This window comes from Lethenteron reissneri, chromosome 16, assembly GCF_015708825.2.
Source record: "Lethenteron reissneri isolate LAM-NWPU_2019-01 chromosome 16, ASM1570882v1, whole genome shotgun sequence".
Lineage (NCBI taxonomy): Eukaryota > Metazoa > Chordata > Hyperoartia > Petromyzontiformes > Petromyzontidae > Lethenteron > Lethenteron reissneri.
The window spans coordinates 8913422-8925638 of record NC_083794.1 but is presented as its reverse complement, the minus strand read 5'-3'; the positions used below and the strand labels follow the sequence as shown (position 1 = coordinate 8925638).

General features: G+C 47.6%; 1 protein-coding gene across 3 annotated transcripts in view; it reads left to right on the top strand.

Annotated features, from left to right (window-relative positions):
* Positions 1–2083: 2083 nt before the first annotated feature.
* N4BP2 (NEDD4 binding protein 2) overlaps positions 2084–12217 on the top strand; it is a 32233-nt gene continuing 22099 nt past the window's right edge. For all 3 annotated transcript variants that reach the window (XM_061552334.1, XM_061552333.1, XM_061552331.1), the window contains exons 1-3: positions 2084–2649; positions 4545–5908; positions 9310–9434. In XM_061552334.1, coding sequence (XP_061408318.1) covers positions 5427–5908; positions 9310–9434 — 607 coding nt within the window. In that variant the 5' untranslated portion in view covers positions 2084–2649; positions 4545–5426. The remainder of the gene's footprint in view (positions 2650–4544; positions 5909–9309; positions 9435–12217) is intronic.

The following is a 12217-nucleotide window of genomic DNA, read 5'->3' as shown; positions in this document are numbered from 1 at the left end:
AAGGCGTTCAATTTGGTGCATCAAGGGATGGCTGACATTCCATCGCCAGTCTTATCCGACTATCATCATTCCTTTCAGTCCATTTTCTTTCATTGTGAGTCAATATGATGTCTCTAATTTGTGGTTGGTCTCTGACCTATATTCTTTCTTCTCTGTCTCAGTGCAATTCCAAGCATGCATCTCTATGCTTCATGCTTCTTTGTATACACAAACTATGAAAGGGAGTGCATATTGATGAAGTATTACATTTATTTTCAAATACTACCCACTTTGAAATATGGATCAGAAGCACAAACACTGACAAAAGTTGAAAAATATATATGAAAAGTGCACAATGCTACATAACTGTAGATGGGCGAGACTGATGATTGAATGGAACCAAAATAAAGATCATGTCCGAGAGCACGCTCCCTCTGGAGATGGAGCCATGAGATCAGTTTATGTGCAAGAGTGAGATGGACTGTGGCATCCAAAATTCGCAAGGGTTGGTGATAGCAGTGGGTAAACAATGGTTGATGATGGTTTTTATTTTTATTATACTGCAAAAATTTTTTAAATTTTGTGATTAGTTTTGTTCCTAATTTGTAAATAAGTGCAATTGGCCACTTTATGTTTGTTATGGATTTTTTCATACTGCAGTTTATTTTGTTCAAATATCATTTGGCTCTGTTTTAGCCAAATATTGGAGTTCAACTCAAGTTTCCGAGTTCAATCCTCCGCCTCCCCAGTCTTGTTAAATACGGTAAAGAAATTCAATGACCGTTCATTTTTTTATGGTAGGATAGTTATTGTCAATATTAAAATGCATTTTACAATTTATGAGGTGCACTTGCACCATTGATATAAATATATGAAAGCATTGCATGTTTTTATGCATTGATATTATTTGATCTTGGCATGAATGTATCATGCTTTGTCGTATCAGTATATGTTAAGTACAGTAGTATGTATAACTGTCTTTTGTATTACCACTGAATTTATTATCCCAACCCTGATAGTCGTGAATATTTTCAACACCCATTGAGAAAGCCAATTGACATTTACTGTACTGTATATAAATCCTGCATGCATGCGTTTTTAGTAACTGATAAAACAAATCACAAGTATGTGTACTTTAATGTATGTCCAGTTTTAAACCATATTTGGGGATATTGAGTGTTCTCCCGTTATGTCGGTTCTCTTTAGGAATCCCGATTTACCATCACATGTAGAATTACTCAGCAATAAAATTGGCCCTACCTTGGTTAACGTTGGACGAACGTCAACCAACGTTGGCCAGTCTACGGGGAGCCTCTTAATCTGGAGTACAGTACTGGGTAACAAAAACCCCACATTAAAACAAATAGGGCAGCTGTGACTATGAATATTGTACAAAATGACAACTAATGAGGCACACCGGCCTTTTATTTAACAAGCGAAACGTTTGAGTTTTCAGCAAATTTTAGACATCAGCAAACCTGAGTCCGGGAGGCCCTCGCCCACCTGTGGGACTTACAAAAGGGCTGCCCGCACGTGTTTACAATGGGGAGCAAAGACAAATATCCCCCGTATAGCCTAAAGAGACTGAGCACCTATGAAGGTCGGCACGGCACACGAGGACGTGGGTGGCCAGAACCACGCCCAGCCGTCTTTGTCTCCCCCGGTGGCGATGTTTACACACCGCGACCAGGCACATAATTGTTTAGGCTGAGTCGACCTAGGGGAAAGGCCCAGGAGCCCTCTAACCGCTGCTTCTACACCACCGCTCCACCCGCTATGTTGACTTGCATCCCACTGGGATATTTGCACAGTGTGTTGGTGTCAGGTGCTTTTTTCTGGGAAATTTCTTTGCATTTTTTCCTGGATTTTTCTGTTTGCGCAAAGCAACTTTAAGATGTTTTCTTGTTCTTGTTTTTTTTGCGGTTGCACCCGATTCAAGAGCCGAATGGCTCACAGGGCTCTACCAAATAAATGAAACTGAAATGTTGGGGCAGTGGCAGGAAATGCCCCCCTTGTGAGTGAATGGGGGGCGGTATGGGGTTGGTATCGGCCACGTGTTGAATCAACGTGGAGGGGGAGAGTGGAGGGGGTGGAGGGGGGGGCGATGACGTTGTTACAGCGCAAAGGTTAAAGTTGACGCGTTTTAAAATTACGCAAGAGCTTTATTAAATAAATAAAATTAAATACAAACATTCGTAACGAAACGTTGTGGGGGGATGTCACGGAATCGCCGTAAAGTTGCCACGATGTTTTTATTTCGCGAGCGAATGTTGTCTTTTATTTTTCGCCGCCTCGGCCCTAACCCCGACACCGATGAGAAACGGCCACGTTAGACGATTGTAAAAGATAGGTAGCCCCTTTTGCGCATTCAAAGACTGTAGAAGTAGCGAAGTTACGTTTTCACAGGCGACATTAGGACGTGAAATATTTCGGTAAATTGTATATCGGACGTAAAATGCCCAGAAAGAAACGCGTCCGGTGTCGGCAGCGCACAGGCGAAGGGTCCGAAAACCCCCTACGGCCTACACGCTCCTGCCGGGGAGGAAGCATGGGAGGGCGGCCCAGGAACTAGCACCACGCGGGGTCAGGTCGTGGATTCCATGGTGTCCATGTTCCCGAACCTGGACCCCCAGGTCGTCTACATCGTGCTGGTGGAGTGCGACTTCAGCGGTGTGCATGTTACTTTAATCTGACTCGGCGCGATTGTTTTGTAGACGGTTGTGGTGTGCTGTTATTGAGATTATTGTGGTTAAGATGGTTGTAACAGTTTGCACTGTTAGAGGCATATTATTGGGTCGTTCATATTAATTCCTGGAGTCACGAAAGCTTTAAGTAAATTTGAGAGGCATGTTTTGTTTTCCTCCCCCACGCACCTCGCGTGAGCACGGTTGGGTACGTAATGTGCGAAATACGTTCAACATAGATACATACATGCATGTTTTCAGTTAGTTACGTGAGGTTAAAGTGGTGTCATCTTTTATATTGTTGACATCGTTATAATCATAATTGCCACCATCTTCATTACCATCGTCGGTTTATCGTTACTGTTATTGTCACATCAAAATAATCTCAGTCATGGTCTTCATCATCCTGATCGATGTTATTCAGTAACCGATGAAGATTATTTTGCTGATATACATTTCCACACGGTAAGCCACTTTGTTGAGTTATGATTTGTGGCCAGGTCGCTTCTGAAAATTATTTAACACCTCAGTGGGCTTTACCTGGTAATAATTTTTTATTTGTATTTGTTTAAGTGATTTGTTTACCTTTTCTATACTTTGCACCCCTATCGTGTTTTGTATTGTTGTTGTTACGTTATGACCGGTCCCTACTGGACATCTGTGGGGAAAAAAGAGCTTTATAGTTCATCGGATTCCTCCAGTATAAATAAGTATTCTGAACTTGATCCCGTTCATTATCAACATTCCGTCCTGGCGTCACCATCTTCGTTATCGTTATCAACGTCAATATCTTCATCACTGTCATCAAGCTCTTCATCGTCGCTGTTATTATCACATCATCATCGTTATCACATCATCATCATCGTCATTGACGCCATAACCTTAAATCACCGTCATCATGATCACTTGTCCTCATTAATTGTATACATTTTTTCACTGTCATTGTTACCGTCATCCTCATCACGATTACTGTCATCATCATAACGCATCTATCACAACGGTCACCATCGTACCGTCATCCTTTTCGTCTTCATTGTTACCGTCACTACGTCATCGTCAGTCATAAATATTTGCTGGCATCATCCTCTTGACTGCCACAATCAACATCATTGTCAATATGCTAATCATTACTGTCATCACAACCACTAAGTATTATCATCACCAATGATTATACGACCATATCACAGTTTTCATTATTTTCACCATATCGACGACGTCATCATAATGATATAATGTACAGCCTTTTGTTAGGCCACTGCTCAAGTTAGGTCTCCCCATGCTGTCAGAGGTTGTATGACTAAACTTCACCACGCTGGTCAGTGCGGGTTGGTGAAGGGCAGGGGGGGGGTACAAGAGTTGGTTTCGCAATAATTTGTCACTGGTGTTACCCATAGCTGGGAATCCAACCCAGTCAAGTGGGCTTACAATGTGCGAACCACTGCCCCACCCCATCATCTTGACCAAACAAACATAACCCGTGGGAAGGTGAAAGTATTGAAAGATGTGAATGGTACTTTAAATAACAGCAATGCAGTCTTTATGCAGAGACTACATTTTACTTCAATGTCATGAATACCTGCCACGTGTAACCGACTTAAAATATGGTTCGATGTTATATTTTACATGGCTTTTGTACTTCGTAAACTTTCGTTGAATTTCCATACAACCTTTGAAAAATCCACATTGACTCATTTATGGTGCAAATTAGGGCATTTCGATGCAAAGGTGCTGTGAAGAACGTGAGGTCGTTTATTAGATTGCTATCATTGAATTACGCTACTTTATTGAATGCTGACGTATGTTACACGTGGATTGTCTTGGACTTCATAACCTGCACAGCTGACACATTTCTCGCCATCGCCCTCCCCCTGGTCTGTTTAGCTGACGTGGCAATGGACTCCCTGCTGGAGCTCAGCGGGGCTGTTGGGCCACGACAGCAGCTGAGAGCAGAAGGTTTGAATGCCATTGCTCACGAGCTGATGAGCGGTGGCAGTAATTGGATTGGTGACTATGAGCAACCAAGGTCAGCTACAAACACCGGTGATATCGTTTACACTTCAAGCTCAACGAAAGGACCTGCAGATGAATTGAATTACGTTTATCCAGCGGACAGTGTTGGCACTGTGTCATCTGGTACGAGCAGAGCAGTGCAAATTTCAGTATCGTGCCTTCTTCAATAGATGACAGGTCTGCTTTGAATCTGTTGCCATCAGAGGCTGTGAGTTCAGTTTTGGAAGTATCCTTTCCCTCCAGTATTTTACAGGAAAGTGTTATTGGAACCACTGGTTCAGATCGGCATCATCAAAGCAACATGAGTTCTGGAAATTGTGGGTCAGTAAGCAGCAATCCGGAGGGTAGTGGTGTGCCGTTCCTTCAGCAGCCTGCTGAAAATTGCAATGTTTCTTTTTCTGATAATTACGGAAGTATAGTTTGCAGTGCAAAAGAAAATATGTGTGCAGACAGAGATGAAAGTGTTGTGGATGAAGCAGAGTTAGAACTGCAAATGGCCATCAATGAAATGGAAGAAATTCAGCACAATGAAGGCTCTGCGGTTTTACAAGGACCCCAGTCAAATGTTGAGGGCTTAGCTGATTCTGTAACAGATGGAGTGATACCTGCTGATCGTGGCGCAAGACAAGAAAATGCTAAAGATGTTGATACTTTATCATCTTCTCATGGTTGGAGTGCATCGGAGATACCTGATGCGGCATTCAGGCCCACATCTGATTCTTTAAGAGAAAGTGGACAAACGGTCCAAAGTCGATGGGTCCATTGAGTCTCAGTGGCAACAAAATGAGAATATTTCCACCTGGACAGTGGACACCAATGCAGGTCTGGCCTCCCTCATACAGCAGAGAGCAGACCCATCCACTGAGCCAGCATGAACAACCTATGACGTGGCTGTCTGGCGGTGGCTGGCAAGGCTGGGGTGGCCAACCTCTGATATCAAACTTAGGACCGATACCTACCACAGATAACAGCTGGAATCACCAGGTGTATGGTTACACAGAGCCCGGTGGCAATGTGTCCAGTATGAATCCGATGGCAGTGCCGTTCGTTTTTCGTCCAAATGCTCCAGTGCAGAAACATGCACATCCATTGCCGAAGCAGCCTTGGCCAACGCAGGCCCCGCCTGTGCCTAGACAGCCATTTCCGCTGAGCAAGATGAGATCCAGGTCTAAAGAGGGGAAGGTCCTCTTTGTGCTTCGTGGCTTGCCAGGATCTGGGAAATCAACCTTGGCCAGGTAAGCTTACAGCCACATAATTGTGTATAAGATGCTTCTGAGAGGAATGTTTGACAAAAATATGTCAATACAGTGCAGTGCTTTATTTAAATTTACACTGTTGCTAATGTCTAGTGTTAAAATAGACTTTCGCTCTTTGGTTTCGATAAATCATACTGGATCCAGGTAAAAAATTGCAGTGAACATGAACTTTTGTGTTATACATTTTTGTTCATTTCTTACATTGTTTGGATGCAAAGGTGGCTTTCTTAAATATACTGTACTTTTGTTTCAACAAAAAAAATGTGCACATGTGTCAGTGGCTGAGTAACAAATAATCAAGAGGCTCCAAACTACAACATTGCAGTGCTATAAATAAACGTGCAATTGAGGCAATGACACTTGTGTTCCAGGCATGCACATTCCATTGCTGGTAATGGATTGAATTTGTGTAATGTTGCCGCCTGCCCACAGTCACAGCTGATAAATGTGTACATTTAATCCCATTGTGTATGATCACGACGCATTTATGTTACTAAGGCTTTTTGCCATGTGGCCTGGGACCAAAGTGCATTTCATGAATCAAAAGTACACGTTTTTGTTTTCTACCTGACATTTCCCCCCCTCACTAAGCCACCTATTTCTAGGCCTGCCACTCATTCACAATAGTTGTGCTGCCATGGGCACCACATTTCTTATGATAGTTTTCCTCTCTATGACATCTCCCGCCCAGATCGGCACCACTCTTGCCTTCCTACTTGTCTCCTATTGTCAGATCTGCACTATATTTAGATAATTTATTAACCCCATTACCAAACCTGAGAAACCTAACGTCCATCTAATTGCCTATTAACTATCCCGAGAACAATAATTGGAACAGGTGACAAAGAATTTGCTGTTGGAGCACCAATATTTTGGAACAACCTTGTTTCCTCCCGTAACATTGTGAATCTTCCTTTAAGAATATCCTGAAGCAAAAGATTGGTGCTGGATACAGCCATATTTGCAAATGAGATTTGTAAGGTTGGTCCTTACCCATGTGTGGTGTCTTCAAAAATTACTCGCACCGACATGTTGTAACAAGTCACCTGCTTACACTTTATTAACCTATTCTTGCACCAGTTGTAGGCACTTCTATAGCTATCTATACCAGCGGTCCCCAACCTTTCTGGCACCAGGGACCGGTTTCGTGGAAGACAATTTTTTCACGGACCGGGAGGGGGGGGGGGGTTCATCATTGGGTCTTTCCCCCTTTTCAAAGAAGCTCTCCAGCAACGTTTGTTTTTTACTCTTTTGGCTAGGGTTAGCAGCTTATGGGCTTACCAAAACTGTGACTGAGACAAGTGCGCAGTGCGGGAAAGAGTCGCGGACGGAAGTGGTAAATAATAAAATAATGGGGGCGGGCCACGCGCGGACTCGCCGCTCTCACCTCCTGCTGTGCGGCCTGGTTCCTAACAGGCCACGGATCGGTACTGGTCCGCGGCCCGGGAGTTAGGGACCCCTAATCTATACGGTAACTTCTCCCCACTCTTATCTACCTTTCACCTCGCTTATTCTGCACTCAGCAGCGCTCCTGTCAGCGACTCCGCACACAGCGTCTCCGCACACAGCGTCTCCGCCCACAGCAACTTCGCACACAGCAACTCTACACCTCCACCTCTGCCCTCACCTACGCTCCCTCAGACCCGCTCACCCGTCTGTCCCGGGCGGGGGGATCAGCCATCACCCGCCCGGCGACGGCGTTAGGGTTGAGGTTGCGTTGACGGCTGGAGCGGCAGCGGCGCGATGTCTTCTTAGTTGTTCCCTGGCAACAACTCCCCGCTCTGCTCACGGCACACGCCCATATATTCCTCTGCTAATTATCGGAGACTTCCCGTGCGTCTCTTTAAGATCTCGCCAGGCTGGCGCCTGTCGGCCCATCAATCAACCCTTATCTCCCGTCTCCTGGCAACACCTCCGGTATCAGCGTGCACAACCGGTCGACCCCGTTGCCAACTGCTTCGCCCCTTAACAACTGGCGATTTGCCCGTGCAAACCTCACGCGCACCTGTTTGCCCTCAGTTGCCCTCGGTTAACTGCACACCGCGTATTTCACTACACTACGCATGTATCCATAGTCCATTTTCAATGTGCAATTTTATTGAGGGATTGTATTGTGTTAGTGGGGTCTTGGACTTTTGTTGTTGTTGTTTTGTTGCCTTTCCCCAGCTTGCATTTAGTGTTGGAAAATCGGCATGTATGTATACATATGTAATTTGTACTTTTATGCTGTATGAATATTTATTTATTTTCGTGACTTGCTTACTTTTTCTCTTTTTTACTCTATTCGGCTTTTTTGCATTGTTTGTTGTAACTTGCTGACCTGCCCCTGCTCGACATTTGTGAAAAAGAGCTTCATAACTGATTGGATTTATAGAGTCTAAATAAAGATTCTGATTCTAATTATTTCTGACCGCAATCCAGTCTTATGGCTATATAGGTTACATAATCTCCATTACCCTATTTTCCGATTTGGAATTTGGAATTGCTGGGCGGTGGTGGTGCACACCTGTAATCCAGGCTGTGGAGGCGAAGGTTGGTGAATCGCACAAATGTTGTGATACTCCCTTTCCCCCTCGGCGTTGAAGTGACATACCCTGGCTCAACAGGAGAATGCGCTACAGCAAAAATCTGGACACCACCTTTTACGTTTGCATAGGATAGAGTATTTCAGCCTCAAATGTATGGGTTTTTTCCTCGTGCTCCGGTTTCTCCCCACGTGTAAACACTCATTAATTGGCGGATAACACCTTATTACACAGAGGACCAAAGCGCTTGGGCAATTATTGGCACCGGCTCACTGCGTGGCCACCTTCCTGCTTGTCCGTGGTTCCTCGCGCTTCGTGAGTCATTATTTTTCTTCGAGAGTGAGCGAAAATATTATGCTCCGCTATAGTCAACATTTGTCAACGTAATACTGGTAGGAACCTCCTGGTTACACCAGCCCACAGGGGATTATTGTGTCCGTCGTGCATCCAAAAATGGATGGGGCTGGGTGGAGAGGGGAGGGGCTGGGTGGGGAGGGGCTAGGTGGGGAAGGGCTGGGTGGGGAGGGTGGGGCTGGGTGGGGGGTGGGAGGGGTGGGGCTGGGTGGGGAGGGGCTGGTCACCCCGTGGTGCCCTTATAAAACTCAACGTTTAACCTACTCACGCCGGCTTGTGCCCACCCTCACAGTTGGCCATATTTGCGGAATACACCACGCCGCCGTTGACCCTGGCCATTGACCGAGCAACCCAACGTTCCTACCAGCTCTCTCCGCAGGAATGTGTTTTGTCAACGGAATTCAAAATCTCAAGAAGTTTTAGCGCTCGGAGCAGCGTTGATGGATGACTAAAGTTGACTGCAGCGTCTCACCTCTAAAATGATTGATCTGAATTTTGCAGAAATATTAAGGAACAAGGTCCAAATGGGGTTATCCTGAGCACAGACGACTATTTCGTTAAAAACGGGACTTACTGCTACGACCCCTCGGTGCTCGGCGAGGCGCATGAATGGAACCACAAAAGAGGTACCTGATTGATACGATTGGTTTTTGTACCTTGAGTAAGAGGGCCTTGCATGTGAAGTATTGGAATTGACGGCAGGAACTTCTTGACGGGTAACACACTTTTATTAAATCTTTACGTTCACCATACAACGTGTGGTCTCCTTTCTTCCGACTACACACTCCACTTAACTCGTGTAGACTCTATGGTTCTGACTACACCCAATACACTTGACTCGTGTAGACCCTATGCCTCTGGCTACACACAATACACTTGACTCGTGTAGACCCTATGCCTCTGGATACACACAATACACTTGACTCGTGTAGACCCTATGCCTCTGGCTACACACAATACATTCGGCTCGTGTAGACTCTATGCCTATGGCTACACACACTACACTCGCCTCTGGGTTACACAGAGTCCCGGTCCCGTTAGGACAGCGGGACTAGGTACCGCAGGGCCCTAGGTCTTCATCCCCGTCTTCATTCTTCGCTGGTTACATACTGCTCTTACGCCTGTGTGCATCCCCTTTTATAGCCCCTGCTCACGAGAGACGGAGCTGATCCGGACGTCGACGTGAGCATCGTTCCCTAGTGAACCAATCACGATGCACTCTCTCTACGATCCGTTTTCCCCAGCGCGTGTTAACACTCCTCTACCAATCACACCGCGCTGCCACCCGATCACTCCCTCTCAGCGCGTCACGGGCCCACAGCCAATCAGTACCCCGTAACCCACGACCCCGCGCTGACCCCTGATCCTCCACCGTCAGCGCGCGTCACCACCTACACAGCCAATCATTACGCGCTGGCATACGATCCCTAATCCCAGCGCGTATCACCTCTACATCACCCCCTCCCACATAGCTTGCAGCCGGCCCGGCTGTTAACCAACAACACAACCTAACGTCAACGCAGTAATAAAGAAACTCCACTTCCCAGTGTGCCCCGTAACGTAACAACAACAACACAACACAACACTTAAATATGAAGCAATATACAGCCCGACGAACAACACAATAAGAGCGAACACCCGAAAACGAACGCGCCACGTGTCTCTGTGACTAAACGCAGTGCCGAGGCGCTCCGTCTGCCACGACTCCTCACATGGTAGGTCACACAAAGTAGCGCGACCTAGCGCGAGTCCGTCTGGCCGGTCCGTCGTATGGGACGGGACGCTGGCATACGTCCGGTGGCTCCGGCAGCTCTAGACGGCGCGGATCGGGCCTGGAAGGACCGGCCCCGCCGCGAAGATCCGGCCGCCGGTGGTCGGCAGCTGTCAGTTCCGAGACACCTGGGAGCGGATCAGGCGGAGACATGTGAGGATCAGGCAAAGACAATTCCCCCTCAGGGTCGTCGGTCACGTCACATGCTCGGCCCTCACGACACAAGGGGAGGCCATATGGAGGCGAGAACGGTTTCAGTCGGGAGGGGTGGACGTACCAACGGCGTTTTCCCCATTTTATCTGAACGCACTGGGGGCGTGCAACCCGCACGACCTCCACGGGTCCCCGCCATGGCTTCAACAATTTAGGCGACGTAGCCAAAGGTGCCTGAGGGCAATGCAGCCAGGCCCTGTCACCTGGTTCCCAGTTGTGCACGGACACCTTCCGTGCACGCAACCGCTCGTTTGCAATTTGGCGAGCCCGCGAATTAAGCCGTGCGGCCTCCCTTGCCTCTGTCAGCTTATGAATGTTAAATTTAATATGCTCTGCCAATTTCGAATTAGTCCGTGGTGCGGGCAGACCCAGCTGCGTTTCCATGGGCGGGTCGGCTTCCCGACCGTACATCAGATAAAACGGGGAAAATCCCGTAGCTGCATGGGGGGCCATTCTATACGCGGCGAGGACCCCAGGAACCTGCAGGTCCCAATCAACATGTGCCTCACACACCTGCTGGCACAGCATAGAAGTCAATGTCCTGTTGAGCCTCTCAACCATCCCGTCCGTCTGCGGGTGGTACGGGGAGGTACGCACCTTCTTAGTACCCAACAGGTCGCACACCTCTTGCAGTAATTTACTCGAAAAATGTTTCCCTTGGTCGGTCAGCAAGCGTTCGGGAGCCCCCTTGTCCAGGACGTAGCCCTGGACAAAGGCGTCCGTCACAGCCGCTGCCGACTGGTTGGCGAGTGGCCACGCCATAGGCCACCGGGTAAAATATTCGACCCCCACCAACAGGTACTTATTACCCCTAGGCGTGACTGGAAAAGGCCCCAGAATATCGAGTGCAACGAGCTCGTTAGTGCGCGAGACCTGAATAGATTGCAGCGGTGGATTAGCTGCCACAGGCGGTGGTTTCCGTCTGGCGCACTCAACACAACCCTTCAGAATATTCACCACGTCACCCTCCATTCCCGGCCAATAATAGTCACGCTGAAGCAGGGCAAGCGTTTTGTTAACTCCCAAATGCAAGAGGCGTTCGTGTGCGGCCAAGACAACCTTCCCCCTCACAGCAGAAGGCACCACAATCGCGTGCCGCCGGGACAAACTGTCCCATCTCATTAACAGGCCCTGCTTAAGCACGTAGGAGCCAGTTCGTTCATGGTCCCCTTCGGAACCCCCCGTCTTGCGGCGCAATGCTAGCAGGGAGCTGTCCGCCATTTGGAGACGGCCCCACTCAATCAACGACAGTGAGAGCAGCGAGTCCTGACCCCCTGGGGTAGCGGGAACATCCCCAATTGGTGTGCCCGCGGTCGCAACCAACTCCTCCATACCTTCCGTAACTGGCGGTTTACAGCGCGCCGATCCCGACAAGCACGCACATTTGTGACAAGGCAACAACCGCGACAGGGCATCGGCATTTGT